General features: G+C 33.8%; 1 protein-coding gene across 9 annotated transcripts in view; it reads right to left on the bottom strand.

Moving 5' to 3' along the window:
- Positions 1 to 22,759, bottom strand: part of LRRIQ1 (leucine rich repeats and IQ motif containing 1) — a 232,535-nt gene that overhangs the window by 109,274 nt on the left and 100,502 nt on the right. For 4 of the 9 annotated variants that reach the window (XR_007154269.1, XR_007154268.1, XM_047868661.1 and 1 more), the window contains exons 19-24: positions 12,793 to 12,885; positions 12,010 to 12,131; positions 11,401 to 11,496; positions 11,072 to 11,154; positions 8,043 to 8,069; positions 2,726 to 2,827 (exon numbers count right to left, since the gene is read on the bottom strand). Coding sequence is in view for 6 of the 9 variants with exons in the window: in XM_047868661.1 (XP_047724617.1) it covers positions 2,726 to 2,827; positions 8,043 to 8,069; positions 11,072 to 11,154; positions 11,401 to 11,496; positions 12,010 to 12,131; positions 12,793 to 12,885 (523 nt within the window). In the remaining 3 variants the exon portion in view is untranslated. Of the gene's footprint in view, positions 1 to 2,725; positions 2,828 to 8,042; positions 8,070 to 11,071; positions 11,155 to 11,400; positions 11,513 to 12,009; positions 12,132 to 12,792; positions 12,886 to 21,794; positions 21,852 to 22,759 lie in introns of those variants that run through there. The other 5 variants (XM_047868663.1, XM_047868664.1, XM_047868662.1 and 2 more) reach the window with 4 other exon arrangements.

Raw genomic sequence — 22,759 nt, 5'->3', positions numbered from 1 at the left:
ATTGAATTGTACTCTTAAATCTGGTGCATTTTATATTATAGAAATTGTATCTCAAAAGGCCTGATTTTAAAATGTGCCCTCTACTGGGAAGCTGGGGTGAGTCAGGCTACTCAGGGGGAAACCAACTGGCCCTTATGGCAAGTTAGGAAATAATGTGAGTCCAGGAAGCATGTGATGCCAGAGAGACAGGTAAAGTCACCTTGGGATTCAACCTGGCCAGCAATGATCAAATTACCTTTGCCTCACTCTTTCCCTCTTAAAAGAAGGTAGAAATAAACATACTAGGTAAAAAAGGTTCTTCCATGTACAGCTGTCTTTGCCAAGCCTATTCCTTCAAAAACAAAAAAACAAAAAAAGAACACCAACGCTGAAAGTAACTGTCAGTCACTAGATTATCTGGTACCCACATAATACATAATGACCATTCAGTGAAATTAATGAAATGACAAATATATTTGAGGTTGCAAAAAGAAAAAAAAAAGTAAATTAAATGCATTTCATATGGATGAAAGTAAACAAAAACATATAACTTCATATCATGAAGCATAGGTAGAAATGTTCTATGTTCTATGGTCCACTTTATTTCTGTCAGTATTTGAACTATTCCTAGCATATTTTATATTAATACACAAATCTATAAATATACCATATATATATATTTATGGTATATTTACACACACTATTCTAGATGGTAGCATACCTTCACACTTCACAGAACAAGATAATGCGACCTATAGAACAGGCTGGGATAGATATCTCTCTTTTGATTGTGAGATGTATGCTAATTTAAAGGGCAAAAATGCCCCAATTATCTTTCTCACTAGGCATTGCCTTTCTAAAGTAACAATGCTTCTATTTAACAGGTAATAGCTGTGGTATTGTTATTGATTTTAGCAGAATTTCATCTCTTTCTTTCACAGTGAAATGGTGAAATTAAGACTGTAATAAGGAAATTAACTAATTAAAACCCAAGCCCTATTTTATATTGAAAACATATTTTAATTTTGTTAAAGTACTAATTGATAAGTATTTTTTGAAATATTGGTTTTTGACACCTTCAATGGTCACGAATTTTTAAAAATGTTTTTCTAAGGAAAATTTCTAATATTAAAAAACAATTGAATGGTAGAGCAAGCCTACATATACCATCATCTACTGATCCAAAAAAATTCAATAATTTGCTATACTTATTTTATCTATCTTCTTATGTATATATTTACTACTAAAGAAAATTCTAGACCCCATGTCTTCCACTGCTACATACTTAATAGGCATCTAAAGAAAAGTATACATTTGGGGTTTATCAAATTTTTCTTCTGTAAATCAAAATATCTATTTTCAATATGCTATAATAATACATAATTTTTTTAATAATTACTTTTGAGAGAGGGAGTCAGGCAGCACAAGTGGGGGAGGAGCAGAGAAAGAGGGAGACACAGAATTTGAAGCTGGCTCTAGGTTCCGAGCTGTCAGCACAGAGCCTGCCGTGAGGCTTGAACTCACAAACCACAAGATCATGACCTGAGCTAAAAATGGACACAACCGACTGAGCCACCCAGGTGCTCCAATAATGCATAAATTTTAAGACTTATTTAAAATGTATAGAAGACAGAGTATTAAAAATTCTAAGTGGTTCACTTCCATTCAAATGTATTTTTCCTATTAGAAATTATAATCCAAAAGTATAGATAAAATTATGAATATTTTAATATTAAAGAGAAAGCAATGGCAAACTTATTGTAAGTCATGTTGGCTTCTCTGACATATTTAAATATTTCTGTTCAATAATCTAAGTCCATAATTCTTCCAAATGCTGAAATCAGAAATATAATCTGCCATTTAGATGTATAAATCCTTTACCCCAAAAGTCAGTTGGGCAAGCTTCAAATATAAGTAAAATATTTAAAATTCCATAGTTTAATTTATAACATTTAATGCAATTTGTGTATATTGGCAGTAAAGTAAATATATTAGAATATCATTTCCACATGGGTTCACTTCCACTGATATTGGCTAATATCAGTCAGTGTAAAATTTGAATAAAATTAGTAACACTGATGAAATAGCTTTATAAGATTTCACATAAAAATATAAGAAATTTAAATTTATGTAAGCACTGATACAAATACTAAACTACTATGCTAATGAATCGATGCACTAAATTAGTATTTTAGCTCCAAGAGACATATTTTGACTTTTATTTAATTATACCTTATATATAATATTTCATATATGTACTTTAGGACTACTGAGAATTAAACTTATTTTATTGGGGTGCCTGGGAGGCTCAGTTGGTTAAGCATCTTGACTCTTGGTTTCGGGTCAGGTCATAATATCACTGTTCGTGAGTCTGAGCCCTGCATCAGGTTCCGCACTATCAGGGCAGAGAGACAGGGAGAAAAAGAGAATCCCACACAGGCTCCTTGCTATCAGTGCAGTGGGGCTTGATCCTACAAACCATGAAATCATGACCTGAGCCAAAATCAAGAATCAGATGTTATATCAACTGAACCACCCAGGCACCCCTAAAATTTTTATTTGAGATACAATTTTCCATCTTTATCTTTTTTCTACAAATTCTTTTATTTATTTATTTTTTTAACTTTTTCTTTCAATTCTAGTTACTTAACGTACTATATTAGTTTCAGGTGTAAGATAAGGTGATTCAACAATCCCATACTCCATCTTTACCTTTTTTACCTATGTATCTATGATTAAACCATACCTTCAAAGTGATCATCTCTTCTGGGCTGTGCCTTCTTTGGTGATTTTGTAACAGAAACTTTATTTTCATTGTTTTTGAATAATTCTAGGCAAACAGTGGGATCTAGACAAAAAGAGCAAGATAAGACAAAAGTTCAGCTCTGGCTCATTCTATCTCTGAAGTGGCTATATTTTTTTATGATAGTACTAAAAAATAATACCCACTCTATAAATCACTGTGATATTGGTAATTATGTCAAAGTTTCATAATATGAAATAGCAACTAACCATTCACATATTCTTGGTTTTCTGATTAAGTACATAGCCAATAATTAATACAGAGCACAGAAATGCTAATAATGTGAAAAAAATCACATAAACACTTTCTAGTAATGGCATCATATTTTTTATTTTGGGAATTGTTTTACTGTTTATTTTAGCTCCTTTCTTAAATTCCTGATTTCCGCTGGAATAAAGTAAAATTTCTATAAATTCGTAATAGGTGAAAGCTATTATTACAGGAAAGGCCATATACCCTACTATTCTCTCCTCTACATATGAGGAGCTGGGAGAAAGGAGATGTAAGCAAGACAATTGATAGGAGAGACAAAGATCATTTCATTAATTTTATGGATAAAATAACAGTTTTGCTTTTGTCCTAATGTATTATGTTTACATAACAAAGAATTTATGGAAATTCTATATACATTTTATAGCCAAGAGAACTCTAAATCTATTAATTTTACAAAATAAATGGGATGATTGTAAATATAGGGCCCTATAATTTACTGGTAATAAATGATTCTATGGAATGTAAATTGGAGATTTGGTGCAGTTGTACTTTTTGCTTATTGAAGAACTGTGAGAAAAGAAAATAGTGGTGTAAGTAATGGAATAGAATAAAGAATGGAAATTTATGCATTTCAAGTAGGTTAACATAAAACCACATTTAAGGGCAGCATACATTTCTTAATATCTTACATCATCTTGCAAAAGGATAACTTAAAATCTTTAATTAATATCTAATGCAGTAACATTGAATATGCCAAATAGAAAAATATGATTTTAAATATTGTAAAGCTCAAGCTACATACTTCAATTAAATGCTAAGATAGCATATTTTTAGAATATTATTAGAAAAAACAGAGCAATATTTTAGCAATATTTTAGCAATAATTACCCTTACTAATAAGCATGATTTCCATGGTTCACAGAGATCATATTTCTCAAGATTAGGGAATTAGTCAATATTTGGGCATGTCTAATAATTATATGTGACCTAAGGTATTGTAAGGGTTGGGTGTGTCTATATGAATTCAACATAAATTAGCAATAAGAATAACATATTTTAAAAAAATGGTGTCTATTTAATAAAACATATATATTGTCTAAGTCATTTATGAAAAACCATGCTGACATGTCAAAAGGAGCATTAGTCAGTCAGGGAAGACAGATTACCATGGGCTTATGTTCTGTATGATACCTTACAACCTACTGATCTTTCTACATGTTCTCCTGTTCTTGCTATTCCATTTCATATATGCGTGTCCTGAGCAAGACATTACAATTCGACAGAACTGGATTAGACCTGAGACCTAATTTTTACTAGTTGTATGACTCTGGGCAAATTGCCCTCTCTCCTTCACTTCTCTACCCAAGAGAAATAATACTAACTTTGAAATACTACTGCGAGAACTAATGAAATAATGTATGTAAAGCATCAAGACTCAAGTCTGCAAAGTGTCAGTGCTCAACAAATGCTGGCTAGTAAACATATAACCACAACATAAATAAGAATAATATTTCCAACTTGGCAATTCTATTCTCAGAAAAGATCTTAAATCCTCCATAGAATAAGATGATATTAATTGATGGTCCATAATTAGCTTCATTTTACCCATTTTATTTATATAGCACACAGAATAATAGCTGTAGATCTTTTATAAATTCTTTGGTACTCCTTTGGGCAAATAATCTCTCCATGACTTGATTTCTTAATATGTAAAACAGAGAAAAAATAGCACTTTCCTCATATTATTATCAAGATTAAAGAATACATACAAAAATATCTAGAAAAGTTGTCTAGCTCAATTTACTCAAAAAAAATTTTTTACTCTACAAGGGCGCATAAACAGTGCTATATTTTCAATATCCTTTCATTTTAAAACATTCTGATTGCAACCTTTAATTTATTTAAAACTTACATTAATTCAAATTTCAAAGGGATAATAAAGAAGCAAGAAACAGTATTCTAGATGGGGGGGGGGGGGGAATCACTTGATTTTGATAGCCCCTGGAAATACCACTGTGAAATAAGACACTACTCTTACCCTCAAAAAACATCCTCAAAAAATAAGCTAGGGTACAAACTTATTGTAAAGAGTTCAGCTTGTGAAACCTTTTTCTTGCATCATAAAATCAATTTTGTACATTTAAATCTACCCTCTGAGGTCATCAATGGCAAGTCTATGTTGGTGTTTTAAAAATCTTTTGTCTCCCAGTATGGCTTGCCCAATGTCTGGGAAATAGATTTTAAATATATCTTTATAAAATATTTAAAGAAACCTATAAGTACATTGAGTTTCTATTATGTATGTGGTTCCGTACTCAACACTTCATTATCTCATTTAAGTAACATAACTTTAGGCATTAGAACAACCTTAAAATTATTTCATCTCCTATATAATCTCTTTTCAGTTTCTACAGTCCTAATCTTAGCTCACTGGTTGATCTTATTCTGTTAACTTCATACATAAAAACCTGGTTATTACCCATTTTTTGTATGTGCAAAGTACAGCTGTACTGTAAAATATGTTTTAAGTCTGATGACTATTTCATCATTTACTTACTAATTTAAATTTGCCTTCCCAAATAGAAACATATATTTAAATGACTATAATATACATACCCAGTCATACACATACACACAGTCAAAGGTATTTAGTGACTTTTATCTCATTTACTGCTGATTCAGTTAATAGTTGTTAATTGAATATCTACCATATGCCAGGTATGATATTAGGTGGGGAACAAGGAGTGTCTTCACCTCAAGGATCTTACTATTCAAATGGATTTTATTATTGTTTTGCTAGCGCAACAAAGTTAATGTTTGATCAAAAAATGTTTTTATTTTATTTATTTTGAGAGAGAGAGAGAGAGAGAGAGAGAGAGAGAGAGAGAGCGCATGAGCAGGAGAGGGACAGAGAAAGAGAGAGGGAATCCCAAGCATGCTCAGCACAGAGCCTGATGCCAGGCATGATCCCACAAACTGTGAGATCAGGACCTGAACCAAAATCAAGTGTCCGATGCTTAATCCAGGCACCACATGACCAAAATTCTTATAAATTATTTTTAGAAATCACTGAAGTAAACAAAAAAAATTATCAATAAACTTAATTTTGTCACAGTTCTATCTATTCTAGTCCCTTTTGATCCTTCACATTCATTCTTTACCTTATCATTTTGCAACCTGATCTCTTTGTGGTAGCCCATGACTGCTCGAGTCACATTAAAAAGTTAGTCTAACTTATTTTCTACCTGGCTTAATTCTTGACTACAAATACCTGTTACCAACACAGTCTCAAGCTATTTTAATCACTGAAATAAAATGAACAGTATTTATTGAGTGCTTACTTGACACTGTGCTAGGTGTTACAAACTGCTGCAAGATGATTCTTATCCCTAGTGTAGCCCTACCTTTAGAACTAAATTAACTTCTTTTGCTTCATCCTACTCTTTCTTTACTCAATGAAATTTGAAATGTGATATGCATAAATATGATAAATATTGAAAGACCACATTGTGTTTTTGTCCTTATATTCTTAGCCTTTAAACTTTTTAAGGGCTCTCCACCCAAATCCCTATACTCAGAACTTATCCTCTCTGAGAAGTGTTCCACATCAAGACAAAGCACTTACTCTCTTCCCTGACCCTGTTCCTCTCAATCTTGCTACCAGTCAAGCTCATTACTTTTAGGTTATTGACTCTTATGTTTTCAGTAAAGCAGCAACTCACATCTTGCACATCATGCTTTCCACGGTGTTATACACCCTAACCTTCCCTGCGTATTCGCTAAATTCCAACACAGATCACCAAATTCTAAAATTACTTCTGTGCATGAGGCAACAGTAAATACAAAAAGACAAACAAATAAAAACTCCATAAAGATAAGACCAGTCATTACTGGTTCATGCTTATGTCCATCATGAGAAAAACAGCAATAACTTACTAGGAATAACAATAATCAGATCCCAAACTCAAACTAAGTAAATATAACCCCTCACAATTTTAGATTTCATCCTCTGACTTCCAATCAATTCCTCTTCCCTCTCCCCCTCCTCTTCTGGCTTTTTCTGTTTAAAGCAGATGACCTCTTTTATCCCAGTAGAAGTCATTAATACTGACTCTCCCCTGATGGTTGCCTACACTGTATGTTTCCTTGGCCCCTTGCTTCTTTATTAATCAGCAAACTCAGTGGTATTCCTTCCCTATCTGCAACTTTCTTTGAATAATTGACCCCCAGCCTTTTGCCCTATTTTCACTCTCATCTTCAAACAAATATTGTGGACTCATATCCCTTGGCTAATAAATACATGTATAAGATATAAACGGGAAGTATTATGCTACTGAGCAACTTGTGCTAAGGTTTTTCATGGTAGAAATTTGAATTAAAGCTTCCATAACCTGTGCATTTATACCCCACTCCTTGAGGATTACAGCTTTGTTAGGTTGGAGGACATAATTGATTCCACTTCATTAAAAGTTTCTATCCTCTGATGTTTCACCTACCACCCTCCCTACCCCCACAAAGATGGATAGTCTCCCGTAGTTTTATGGACAATGTTGCCCTCTGGTGGCTTATGATTTTCAAGTTGGCATGTTATCCATGTAATACTATATATATATATATATATATATATATATATATATATATATATACACACACACACACACACACACACACATATATATACATATATATATATACATACATATATATCCATGTATACTTGAAAATTTACTATTAATTTTTAAGTGTTTAATATAATTGAAGTATCTAAAGCATCATTTTAACTTCTTAGTAAAAATTTAAAATTATGGCCATTATTTTAGGCAGATTTAAATAAGTAGTAGGATTTTACATATTGAATTGTAAACTGGAAATGTGCTAGAAAGTTCTTTTTCTGTAAGAAGAAAACCAGAGGTACAATCTTATACGATTCATTCACAGATACAAAATGACATAAGTGCTACATTATTAATCTAGTAGAAGACTAAAGTATTATAATTGGAGAAGATCCCACTGATTTTCTTGTTCATTATTTCATCCTTAATCTTACCTTGAGTATTTCTATTCTGAGTATCTGCTGTGACGAGGCAGTAGAGAAAAAGAATGAGGAGAATTTAAATGTCATCATTAAGTTGTACATTATGGAATTCAAATTTAAAAGAAAAAAATTACTTGTATTTCATTAATCTAATAATATTTTGATTAAACAAAAGCACAACAAAAGCTTAACAAGGGTACAAACTCAGTAGTAAGAATGCAATTTGGTTTTAAATCATGCAATTAGAGTAATGATATCCATAAAAATTATACAATTGCCATTTTAGACCTTTACCTAACAGATCATGCTTAATGGCCACTGGCAAAATGTTGAATTTAAAATTAGGTTGTTAATTTGTATGTTTGGTTGTCCTTTTACATTTGTTACTCTATCATGCCACCTTGTGACAGATAAAAAATGTTTGATTTTGCCTGATAATTATTACGTCTAATTTTTGTCCTTTAACACAATGGTTTTCTGTATGAGCATATATTCCTTATTAAACCTTTTGCTAAAACATATTATTTACTATGCTGATTTATTAAAAATGATTTTAACAACAAAAATCACTTAGTTATAACAATGAGCAAGAAAGATCTATACATTTCCAGAGACAGATTCTACTAAGATAGATTTTTTCTTAGCTTCACTATCAGAAACTATTACAAACATTGGGAATATCTTTTAAAAAATAGACCTTGGGGGCGCCTGGGTGGCTTAGTCGGTTAAGCGTCCGACTTCAGCCAGGTCCCGATCTCGTGGTCCGTGAGTTCGAGCCCCGCGTCAGGCTCTGGGCTGATGGCTCGGAGCCTGGAGCCTGTTTCCGATTCTGTGTCTCCCTCTCTCTCTGCCCCTCCCCCGTTCATGCTCTGTCTCTCTCTGTCCCAAAAATAAATAAAACGTTGAAAAAAAAAATTAAAAAAAAAAATAGACCTTGAACATAAGTAATAATTATTTGTTGAACATTGGCTGAAATAGTACTTATGCCACTTCTAATATCTGAACTTCCCCCAGGAATTTCAGAAACTTTTATTATTCTCAAAACGGCTATTTAAAGAATGTTTGTTGGTACTACTGAAGATGAAAAAAATATATAGATCAAAGCAATAAAAAAGTTTGTCAAACTACCCTGACTTGCTATACTGGATTCCATTTCCCTAGGACTGAAACAAAATCTCACTATTGTTAAGAGTTTGGAGTTACTAATCTTTGGGAACCACCTTATAGTATTGTGTTCACTGAGTCCTGATGAACTTAATAGGAGTTTATAAAACAAGACTGTGGGAGGCACAAAGCAAGTCAGCACAGAGCTGTCAGCACAGAGCCTGACGTGGGGCTCAAACTCAGGAACCCAGAGATCATGAACTGAGCTGAAGTCAGATGTTTAATTAACCAACTGAGTCACTCAGGCACCACTACATTTTCTTTAAAAATGTTTAAAATTTCAATCTTTCAAACTTTACAAACTGTTAGCACACAACAAAAAGTACTACAGCTATCTCAAAAAGATAAACGATGTCACTAATATAACAAACACCAAAAAAAGGAAAGTTGACATTTTGGAATATAAAAATAAATCTTCAGAAATCTATCAATAAAGTACTGTGCCAAGAAATATCAGCTATTCCTTGGAAACTAAGAGTATCTTGGTTATTATTATTATTATTATTGTTTAATGTTTACCTTTATTTTTGAGACAGACAGAGGAGAAAGCGAGAGAGTGTGAGTGAGAGAGGGGGAGAGAGAGAGGGAGATACAGAATCTGAAGTAGGCTCCAGGTTCTGAGCTGTCAGCACAGGGTCCGATGCAGGGCTCCGACTCACAAACCATGAGACCATGACCTGAGCAGAAGTTGGCCCCTGAACTGACTGAGCTACCCAGGCACCCCTTATTATTAAAAAAAAAAAAAAAAAAAATATATATATATATATATATATATACACACATATATATTTTTCTTAGAATTCTACCAGGGAATTAATGATTAAAATAATAAATAGAAGGAGTCATCATTAAGTATTACCTAAATAATAAATAGGAAATAATAAATAATTTTTAAATAATAAATAGGAAAATTAATAAAGATAAAAATTAATCTTCTAAATGCTTCTTTGTATACTTAAATAAGCTAGAACTACAAGATAAATATAGATTCTTTGCTTTTCTCAGGACTGATGGTACTTTTACAAAAACATTTCACTGCCATTAAAATCTCAAAAATTCTTAAAATCTACAAAAGAAGCTAATGAATGAGAAAAACTCAAAACCAGTTTTTTTTAAAAAAGGTCACATTACTTATATCAAGTCTATGAGTCCATATTTATAAAATTTTAAGTAAATGCAAAGTTACATACAATATGCTAATAATTTTAAGTAGTTTTAATTCTGAAGTCATAATAATGTGCTGTTTCTTGCTCTGACACCTATAAACTATTCCACATATTAGGTAATGATACTAAAATGATCAAAATTATCCAAAGAATGATTTGAAGAATCAAGTGGGATAGAAAAAAAGGGTGCCACTGAACATTTCCCAAGTTCTACATAACTGTGAAGATATACACTGTACTTCTTTTCCAAAATGCCAAGTTGTGAAGCCTTCAGAGCTAATGTTCATGGAACAAACAAACTTATAGAAATAGCTTATTGAATAATCAAGCAATTTAAAAACAAAGGAATAACCACATGAAGCAGACACTCTAGAATCAACATTTGTCAAAATGAACCAACTTAGAAACAAATTACAGCATAATTCTCAGTGCACAATGGATAGAATAATCAATGAGAAAGTAGATAAGAAACAGAGGGAAAGTGAAAATAGCACTTAAGTGTATAACAAATCATTTAACGTAATAACATAATTTTCTCTAAGTTTCCTTGGTTTAGTTTTCAGAATTATTACCTTAGACCTATTCATAACTGTACATTTCATTTTGGTTCTTATTAAATGTTATTAAATACGATTTGGTAAAGAATATTTTAAGATAATTTATCTTCAATATCAGACACACATTATTATTCAAAGAGCATTCACAACCCACCTAATTTTTTCCTTAATTTCTTTGATTTCATCTTCTGTGCTCTCTTCAACATTTGCTGAGCAGTAGCAATGTCCTTAAAGCCCCTATTAATAGATTTCATAAAGGAAAAACAAATATTCAGACCATATTTATATATACATAGATATACAAACACACATATCTGAATTATATCATACTAAAACAAATTAGATTCCATTTAAGAACCTATAATTTAACAGATGTATAGTTTCTTAAAAACTAATAATTCTTAAAGTCTTGAAAAATGTCTATCCTAAAAATTTTAAAGTCTCTCAATTTCTTAATATTTTAGTTTAAAATATACCACATACCATTCTTTCGAAATTTTTGCTTCTTTTTCAGATTTTAGCGAACTCTTTCTGCTGATCTTTGATTCAGGTGTCCAGGACAAAGTTCTGTGTTCTGGTCTGGCGATAGAAAAAACTACACTAACTGAATCAACACAAGAATATCAGCACGTTTTAAAAAACTACAAGCTATTTATGTTGTTTCAAACTCGGAAATAAAATCTATTTAAGTTACAGAAAAACTTTATCTTGAAAAGTAATAAAAGTCTGCCATTAATTTAAAATGTTTACATTTCAATTACTTGAAGCATATTTCAATCCTTTTGTCGAAAGAAATGCAGCCCTGGAATTTTTATTCTAATCCTTATCTCTACCTATATCATAGTATTTTAAAGTTCAGTTGTTTACAACAGTTAATGACATTATTTCACTGACACTTTTGTAGTTGTTTTAATGAAGCTACTCACACTTTTTTTTTTTACTGAAAACTCTGTAAAAATCATTACACTTAACACTGTTTTCCCATCTTCTAAGCAGATAAATTTGTACTTAATTTTCATCATTTTACCACTTTTGTAATAAGTATAGTATTCTCGTTATGGGTTGATCCTCTAAAAGAGTAATTTAGCTTACCTGCTATTAAACTGTGAGTGTTCTGATGAAAACAAATTTTCTTTCTCATTACATAGCCACGCTTGAGCTGGATGGCTTGGTAAATTCAGTGAAGTATCATCATATTTTAAGGTTCCACAGAACTTATCAGAAAAATAATGTATATTAAGTATAAAATAAATGGAAAAATTCTAGCACTTATATCATATTACTTTACATGCATATTATTCAGTAGCCTCCCAAGGGAAACACATACAAAAACTGAAAATTATAATAAAATTAAATTTATGTAATACACATGTAAATGTCCTTTATTGTAGTGGTAAGGGATATGTTTTTTTGGTACAGTTTGCATATACAGAGTGATTAATAGCAAAGATCTTAAAAAATATCAAAAAACAAAAACTTCAAAGATTATCAAATAAATAACAGATATTGCAGTCCATTGACCTCTGACTGAGAATCTTCAGCTGTTGCCCTCTTAATGCATATTTTTGTATTTTTAAAGTGCTGTCAACTAGTGATTTTAGTCTGCTGCCAAATATGCAGCTGAAGTATATCATTTTTTTTTTTGCTACTGTGAAATAAAGTGTTGAAAGAAATCCAAAATAAAGAAAAAAATTAGAAGCAAACGAAAGAAAAGCTACATGAAAAATTACATCTGGGGATGAGGAGGAAGTCAGAGGCTTCTAAAAGTAATTGTGTTTTTCAAGTCAATAAATTGCATTATTAATCACTGCAGTACGGCATAACCTTAAGAAACGAACAAAGATGGAGCATTAAGAGATTTCCATGACATGTTACCTTTGGCCAGTGCAGCTGCTGGTTCGGGAGAAGCAGTGTTTGTGAAGGGAAGCGGGCGGAATCTAAAGCTAGCCATTCTTTCTCTAAGGCAGCCTGTAAATAGTAAACATTAATGTACATAGTTCAGTTTGCATAACTTTTACAAAGAATCTTTGAAATTGTCTTTTATACTACAAATATTAAGAGAGCGTAGCAGGATTTTTATTTATAGGAAAATGTGCTACTTGCTATTGTGAGATGTTATGCATCTATTTAAAGCAAACATTGTAAAAAATAGAAGAGTTTTCATCCCCAAGTGTGATAAAGTGAGAATCTGACTGCTCAAGTGTTACAGAAAATAAAGAGGTGCAGACTGTTCCGTGTATTTAACTGTTTGATAATTATGACTCTGAGCCAACTCTAGATGTGACTGGGGGACAGAATCTTTCATCTCTTTTTAATGCAAACTTTAATATTTTCAACCAAACCTCAGTATTGAAAATTTATGGTTATTTTAATATTACTATCATTTTTTCCATGTACACTGTCTATAGGATAGATTTTCCTTAATTTTTTCAAAAATTTCACAAATTTTCTGAATAGATGGAAAATGAATTTTGTGGCAACATAAAAATCATGGATCTTAACATTATAGTCTCTAATTCAAGTGTGTGGATGATAAAAAATATATAAATTTAAATTTTAAAATGATTCTATTTAAGTCCCTTCACTTTTTATCTTATCTTTATTCCATTTATGTAATTATCAAATTTATTTTATATTTTCACAATGGTATACTAATTATGCTAGTGTTATATAATTAGGATATAATTATCCAAATTTTTTTTGCTTGCAGTATCTAATATGGTTTAGAATAAACTTCTGTGGTTCTATAATGTTTCGGGAATTTTTACGAAAAAAGATCAGATGCTCATGAACTTGTTTTTTAAAAGGTTGTAAAATATTCAAACATTTTGGATTTAAAAACTAGAATGATTATATTCTGAGGAGAACTAAATGCAATTTTCCATTTATACAATTTCAGTGTTTATTGACCATCTCTTGAAAGACCACTGAGAAGGAAAAACTAAGAAACCCTGACTATAGGCTAGCAGTGCAATGACATATTTTTACTTATAGAACTTAGAATAACTATTTAAATTCATGGTATTTGAATAAATAGGAAACCTCTACTCAGTTGTTTGACAGGTACATTGTCCAATTTTTTCCAGGCAAACATTTTAACACATATATCACAGTTATATATCAGTTACATATGGTTTAAGAATATGTATCTTGTTTATAAAGTGCTATTTACGATGCAAACAGGATTCGGGGTTCAGATTTTTTAAAAAAATTTTTTAAATGTTTATTTCATTACTTATGAGAGAGAGAGAGAGAGAGAGAGAGAGAGAGAGAGAGAGCAGGGACGGGGCAGAGAGCGAGAGGGAGACACAGAATCTGAAACAGGTTCCAGGCTCTGAGCTGTCAGTACAGAGCCCAACTCAGGGCTCAAACTCACGAACTGTGAGATCATGACCTGAGCTGAAGTTGGACACTTAACTGACTGAGCCACCCAGGCTCCCCTAGAGCTCAGATTTTTTAATTCTTCCTTGTGTATGACAAATAAAGAAAAATCCAGTTCCATCCCAGGAAAGACCAAGGCCTATGGCATATCAGCTAGCATCAAATTCGAATTCTTAATCTGGTGAAAACTACTAAAGTGAAGAGAAAATGTGAAAATGTGGAGATGATATGATAAAAGGCAGTCCCAGAAGATTCTGGGAAGATGGTGGAGTAAGAAGAACTGGGAACCTGTTTCCCAACTTAGAAAATGACTGCACTGGCAGAATCCATCTGATGTAATTATTTTGGAATTCTGGCATCTATTGAAGGCTTATAACTTCCAGGGGAAGACTTGGATGGCAAATTGTGGTTAATTTTATTCAATATCAGCTTTTAGCACAGTAGCAGCTATTCTCTACTCCTGGGCTCTGAGGCAGGCAGCTGTTCATGTGTTCCAGGAGTAGCCTGCACACAGCTTGTAGAGCCAGGGTGGACAATCAGGACAGTAACCTCCAAGTATCGGTATCTATGCACTGATCATTGATTATTACTTCTGATCACAGAGGTGCAAAGAAGTGGGTATCCTTTGCTGCACTTCTATTGTTGCAAGCCCCTGCCCTACCAGCTAAGTGATCTCCAGGGGATTTCATGGACTGCTATTCTCCCCAACCCCTTCATTTTTCTTTATTTCATCTTTTGGGAGCCATTAAAGACTAAGATATGCTTTTTTTTTCTTAAGGCTAGAACATTCAAAAGCATCTGTATATATGTAGGAAATTAGAAAGTCAACATACATGTCCAGGGAAAGGCACAGGCTCAGAAAAGACCTGAGAAGACCTTAAAGACCAGGGTGACCCTCAGCACAGAGATAGCCTATAATAATCAATACAAAAACAAAAACAATAAAAGCAAAAACAAAACCCCAGCAAACCTTGGGGAAGAGAATCTAATTTCTAGAATTACCGTAATTATTAGATTCAATGTCCAACTCTAAATAAAATCACAAGCCTTACAAAGCAACAGAAAAGTTTATGGCCCATTCAAAGGAAAAATAAATAAATCAACCAAAACTACCCCTAAAAAAAGACCTCATCGCAGATCTACTAGGCAAAGACTTTACAAATAATTGTTTTAAAGATATTCAAAGAAGTAAAAGGAGAGAAAATGGTATATAAACAGAATGGAAATATCAATAAAGAGATAGAAAATCTAAAAAGACACCAAGAAGAAATGCTAGAGCTGAAAAGCACAATAGCCAAAATAAAATATTCACTAGTGGGATTCATTAGAGAGATCTATTTCTGAGTAGGTAGATAAAGGAATCAGTGAATGTGAAGACAGGACAATGGAAATTATCAAGTCTGAGGAATAGAAGAAAAAATAAAAGATTGAAGAAAAGTGAACAGAACCTAAGGGACTTGTGAGACACTATCAAATGTACCAACGCATGTACCATGGGAGTCACGGATGGAACAGAAAAAAAGAAAGAGGTAGAGAGCATGTTTGAAGACACAATGGCTAAAAATTTCCCAAATTCAGTGACTGACCTGAATATAAACATCCAAGAAACTTAATGAACTTGAAGTACAAGGAACTCAGAGACCCAAACCAAGACACATAATCAAACTTTCAAAAGCAAAAGATACAGAGAATCTTGAAAGGAGCCAATGAGAAGCAACTTGTCACATATAAGGAATCTTCACTAAGACATCCAGCAGATTTCTTATCAGAAAGTTTAAAGTCCTGAAGGCAATGGGTTGAGATATTCAAAATGGTGAAAGAAAACAACAACAACAAAACTGTTAACCAAGAATCCTATATTGTCAACTGTCCTTCAAATTCAGGGAAGAAATTCAGATAGTCCCAGATGAACACAGGTTGAGAGAGTTTGTTATCATTAGATCTGCCCTGAAAGAAATGCCTAAGGGAGTCCTGCAGGTTGAAATGAAAAGACTAGACAGCAGTTTGAAGCCATATGAAAAAACAAAGATCTCAGTAAAGAGAAATACATGGGAAAGTATAAAAGCTAATATTATTGTAACAACGGTTTGTAACTCTACTTTTTGTTTTCTATATGACTTGAGACTAATATATTTTAAAACTATTAATTTAAAAGCTAGTATTATTGTTACTTTGGCTTGTAATTCCACATTTAGTTCCCCACATAATTTAAGATAGTAATTCATTTAAAGGAGTTATTAGTTTAGGTTTATACAGAGGCAATTTTGTGATATCAACAACCAAAAGTGGTGGAGTTGGAACTGTAAAGGAGAAAGTTTTTGGATGCTTTTGAAGTTAAGATGGCATAAATTAAAACTAGAATGTTACAGCTTTAGGATACTAAGGGGGATTAAGGAGTTATTGTTTAATAGCTATGTAGCTTCAGTTTTGCAGAATGAAAAGAGTTCTGGATATGGATTGATGGTAACACAACTTTATGAATGTATTTAATACCACTGAATACCACTTAAAAATTAAGATGATAAATTTTATGTTATGTGTATTTTACTACAATAAAAAAAATTGGGGGGAAATCTTTAAAGGTAATGTGCCACTAAAGGACTGACTGTGGAAAAGGAGCAGTATTGCCAGGTGAGAAGCTTGATTTATACACTGTTTTTGCTTTTTTTTTTTTAATATACAATCAAACAACTTTTTTTTTCTTTTAAACACCTGCCAACCACCTCCTTTTTACATTCTCTGGGACTCCAGCTGTTTCCTTTCTACAGCAGGACAGGGACTCACAAAGCAGAGTGATTTCTTTGCCATTTCACATAGATGTAGATGGAAGTCTCTTTCTTAAAAAAGCTATCTAAAGTCTGGGGAAAATGTAGTCTTTAAATTGATACATAAAAGTGAAGAAAACTTTGAAAATCATTTTTCTTGGTTTTTAATTCAATGTCACAAACTTTTATAAGATGCCAGAACAATTCTTTAACTACTATCTCAGAAATTTCTAGAAGCATGAAGAGAAGGTTTAATATAAAATGCTAAAGATGCTCTTAGTAATTATATAATAACAACCAAAAAATATTACCAATACTACTGATTTATATGAGTTCAAGTTTATTAATGTCAAGTATATTTGGCAGTACTTAGAATGTTGAAAAAGACTTTCAAAATGTTAGGAGGAAATGGCCAAGATTATAAATATACTACTGTTTTAAAAATGTATATTAATATATCATGCTTACCCCTGGAAATTTATACAAATTTCAGTTATTGCTTAAGAAAACCTTCTGTTCAGATATCCTTTAACTTACAACTGAGGATCTGGAAAGCTTTCTAGTTATTAGAAGACTACTAACAAATTTATTACATATTAAAAATAAACTTGAACTTAGATTTGTAACTGTGTGTTCACAATTGAATGTTTGACCAGATATCCATGTATTTGTCTTTTTTTTTTTTATTTGAGAGAGACAGAAAGTGAGGGAGAGAGGCAGAGGGAGAGAGAGAGAGAATCTTAAGCATGCTCCACACTCAGCACAGAGCCTGATGCAGGGCTCGATCCCACAACCCGGGATCATGACCTGAGCTCAAATCAAGAGTTGAACGCTCAACTGACTGAGCCACCAAGGCACTCTAATCATGTATTTGGCTTTTGATCAGAAAAGAAATCATTATTCTATAATCCAACTTTGAAAGTCTAGAAAATAAGGATATTAAAAAGAGGAGCAAAGAAAGAAAGAAAGAAAGAAAGAAAGAAAGAAAGAAAGAAAGAAAGAAAGAGAAAGAAAGAAAGAAAGAAAGAAAGAAAGAAAGAAAGAAAGAAAGAAAGAAAGAAAAAAGAAAAAGAAAGGACTGCAAATAACATTCATGTTTATTTGGGTGTATAAATACACAATTTTTCAGGCCATCTAGTGTAATCCTTTCATTTGATGCGTGAAACTAGGTTCAGACTTGCCCTAAGCAACAAGTCAGTTAGAATTGAGCAAGTCCCAGAAATGCTAAAAGCCATGACTTGATGTTTTTCCTCCTCCCTTCACTACTACTCTCGTGCCCCAACACTTTCCTCCTCTTCTGTCCAAGTTGTCTCTTGCTATCCCCAAAATAATTCTTTCTAATACTTCTTGATAACTTCTGGAGCATCTTAGAATCCTTATAGTTTGGAAACTTGGCCCATTATACATCTCAAATCTCACTTTCTAAACCCTCTCTTCCATCCTCATTGCAAAAGCATGGTGGCTCAAATTGTTTGAGACTGTTGTTATATATATGCCATGCATACCTTTTTTCATTAAACAAAATGTCACTGTGGTCTTTTCCTTTGCCTATACTTTAGATTGCATTTGTTTATTTCCCCACAATGTACTGTAATATGTAACACTCTGTGAAGTTAATTTGCGATAGGGATCAAACATAAACCCCAGAGCAGAATGTTGCCCAGCTTAACACCTTTGTCTCTGTCTCAAAAATTATTCCTGAAAACTTACTGAATTTTACTTCAGTCTGAGAAAAAAAAATCCGATTTGACTGTTGTGGTTTTCTATATTTATGTTATATTAGCTTTTCTCATCTTCTCTAGATTTAGGGACTCGTAACAGAATTGGTGGTTTAAACTTAAAGATAACTTTATTGTTTTAATATGGTGGCTTCTAAACAGTGTTAAGTAACAGAGAAAATCTTATTAAATTAAATCGACAAATAAAAGCATCAACTAAAATTACTGTAATTTAAAAGGTGCAAAATAGCGGCACCTGGGTGGCTCAGTCAGTTAGGCATCTGGCTTCGGTTCAGGTCACGATCTCACAGTTCGTGAGTTCAAGCCCTACATTGGTCTCTGTGCTCACAGCTCAGAGCCTGGAGTCTGCTTCAGATTCTGTGTTTCCCTCTCTCTGCCCCTCCCCTCTCTCTCTCTCTCTCTCTCTCTCTCTCTCTCTCTCTCTCTCTCTCTCTCAAAAATAAATAAATATTAAAAATAAATAAAAATAAAAACAATAAAAATAAAAGTGCTGGTGTAGATCACTATGCCACATTAGACTTAACATACTTATTATTTAGACATGTATTAAGTTATTATAGATATTTTATGGCAAAGTGGCCAAAATTCCCTCTAAAGGAGATTGAGACCTAGGCTTATTAAGGCTTCCGCTAAAATAATTATTTTAAAAAGGTTATCCACTTTGCACTGTGAACTCAAGGCCCAAGAAAATGTCTTATTCGTCACTATTTCAGAAGTTCATTATGAGTGGTATATAATCAGTGCTTAGGGCCAGCAGACAATTCTTCATGAGTCTCCATTTCTGCATGCCTTATGACAGCTTTCTTTCCAGACTATCTTTTCAAGGATCTGTGTACAGCTAACACCCTGGGAAGATACAGATAGTGTTTTCCCCTGTGCTAGAGGGCACTATGCTACTCTGGACTCATAGGGTATGGACCATATTGATTCAACTTATGGGGTTTAGACATGGTTCACTGTGGAGGAAGGAGCTGAAGTTATCTTGTGGTGGGGCTCTTTAGGCTAATTCAGTGTACTACTGCTGCTTCTATATCTGAATTGTAGAGTAGAAGTTGATATATCACATGTTTTACTTTTCTATCCCATAAGTGCCAGAGGCAATTATCCCAATAGGGGAAGAGTTGCAGGTAGAGAAATGTTAGTGTGACAAACTCTTAACTTGACATCTCTTGGATGACTATTGGGTCTATCCTCTGATGTCCAAAGCTTTCATTATATAGATGATATCCTGTTGGTTGTCATGTCAGAATGGTATGTGAATTATATCTCAACAACAACAACAAAAAAGTCTTAGTTTCAACTGTCCTGATAATAGTGAATTATCACACCTCTGCCAGCAGGACTTGACCGACAAATCTGAACAAAATTCTGGAGATAGCATTCAGGGATTGGTTAGTCAAGTAATTTCTTGGGACTATGGAAGAAATATACTGCTCAATCTCTCCACTGGCCAAACAAACAAACAAAAAACAACAGTAACAAAAAAACCCTATTATCTCTTCAGCTTTTTACCACAAAAAAGTAGGTCCAACTTTTTTGGACCCCTTCAGAACTGGAAACAATACAAGATTCTGTGACCGATGATATTATCAATTGGACCCTCTGGCCTCCACCTAGAGGCATCCCTTGTGGCTTTGGGTTTGTGGCCTTTCTAACACAGATACCAGGTATATTCCCATTGAAAAAAAGCTCCTGCTGGACTCTTTTAGAAACTAAATGATTGACCGTTGGAGGCCTTGTGACTCTCTGACCTAATAGTTCTGGTTTGGGGTGAAACAGCTCAGATTCAATGACTAACAAGGTGAAAGGTCTTCCAAAGCCTCACTTGTCAAAAGAAATAGCCATCCTGGCCTCAGTGGAATCCTGGCTTTGACATGAGAAAGTAGCAGCTATAATCCTCAGGGAAACATTACCTCAACTCAATGGCCTGAACCAGAGCTACTGGCTTAGAACTACTGGCTTGGATTAAATTCGCCCAGATTCCCCTATTGGTCTGGTTCAGGGATGGTTCAGGTAAGCTGAAACCCAAATGACACTTGGGTTGTGGCCAACAGTCCACAGTTTGGTCTGCCATGTGGAAAACTACAGACCGGCTGACTACAGACAACCTGTTTTGGGTCCTCACACAGGAAAATCAAATCACAGTTGTTTACAGAACTGTTTTGATTACTCATATGGATGTCCAATGTAAAGTCCCATCCCCTGATGAGATGACTGGAATCAAATCACCGATTAGGCTTCATTCTATGTTTGAAGCTATTAATGCATGCTAGACTTGTGACTTCTACAAACAGTTTTTTTTAAGTTTATTTATTTTGAGAGAGAGAGAGAGATAGAGAAGGGGAGGGACAGAGAGAGAGAGAGAGAGAGAGAGAGAGAGAGAGAGAGAGAGAGAGAGAGAATCCCAAGCAGGTTCCACACTATCAGTGCAAAGCTTGATGCAGGGCTCTAATTAACAAACTGTGGGATCATGACCTGAGCTGAAATCAAGAGTCAGATGCTTAACTGACTGAGCCACCCAGGTGCCCCATTACTTCTACTAAATTTACCCCTTCATCTATGGTGAAAGAGGTAACATTGCATGGATCCTTGCCCCTGTCTGCTATTGAAAAATTGACTACATTAAACTTTCAATACCTTACTGTTGATATCTTTTCAGGTTGCCAGGTGACTTTGCCATATTAACTGTGGGCCTTGAAATTTGTCTGTATAATTTTACGGTTTTCTGGACCATTGGAGTCTGACAGGTACTGCCTTTTATCACAAAAGCTATTCAACAATGAGCTGATAGTCTGACTCCACCAGTCTTACTTCCTTCCATTCAAACACGCTGATAAGGCAGTTAATGTGACTGTCCCCAGAAAGGATCATACCCTTGCAGCTACTTCCTAGGCAATGAGTAGGAAAAACTGTACCGAGGTTAAGACAGACCTGCTTTGACAACTCAGGATTCTGTCCTGACAATTCCTGGGCACGATGCATATTCCTCTTCCCTAACAGTGAGTCCCAGACCAGCATGATTGGCACATCCTCATCCTCACGGCACAGCCTGGCCAAAGGAGATTTAAGGTATACAAATTTAATCCTGGCTAAGTTTTCTAAAAATGAATTTATTCCTCTTGTCCTAAACCTTCCACTCAAAAGGTCTAGGTGTGAATGGAGAATGATTAGGAAAAAAAAAGTGAGGTTGCATTTACTGCAACGGGACACTTGAATTTTGAGGGGGTGGAGGATAACCACCACCCAGCATCTTTGAAATGAACACCTTACATTCTGAGAGGTAGAGGAAAGGGGGGGCATGGATAATTTTTTGTCCTTCAGAACTACCCCTGAAGCCTTCTTCCACAAGAAAATGTACTGTATGGCCCTTCCAAGTGGCTGCAAGAACCTTAAATTTAACTTATTGCTGGGTCTGCCATTCCTTTCCAGAAGGCTGTGACCACAGTGTGATAGTGATTCCCCTTAACATTACAGAGAAGTTGATCAGGATATCAAGGGATAGCCCCAGAACCTGTACCACCTGTACCACACTAGACGTTTCCCTATACCCATTCTCAGTCATCCCATGGGATGGACAAATGCCACCTGGAAGGTGTTCTGGCCATAAATCATCTTCAAATGTTTAAGAAAACACCACTAGAAAACATTCAAGTCAGTTTTGACTCACTGGCCAGGGTTGTTTTAGATGGCAGAATTTAAACTTCTTCCTTGAAGCCCAAGAGTCTGTGCAGTAGCTAATACTTCCAGCTGTACCTGGATTAAAGCCCCTAGTTGGAGTCAGTACAGAAACTTAAAGAGAAAATACCTGGGCTATTGATAGCCTTAATAAATAACCTTATTATATATATAATATATATTATTATTATATAATAAGTTTAATTGATAACCTTAATAAATGCATTATGAGGATAACCCAATGGATTTTGTCCTGGCTTCTGTCCGATTATTCGGGGGGAC

Source organism: Prionailurus viverrinus, chromosome B4 (assembly GCF_022837055.1).
Source record: "Prionailurus viverrinus isolate Anna chromosome B4, UM_Priviv_1.0, whole genome shotgun sequence".
Lineage (NCBI taxonomy): Eukaryota > Metazoa > Chordata > Mammalia > Carnivora > Felidae > Prionailurus > Prionailurus viverrinus.
This window is presented reverse-complemented; position numbering and strand designations above follow the sequence as displayed.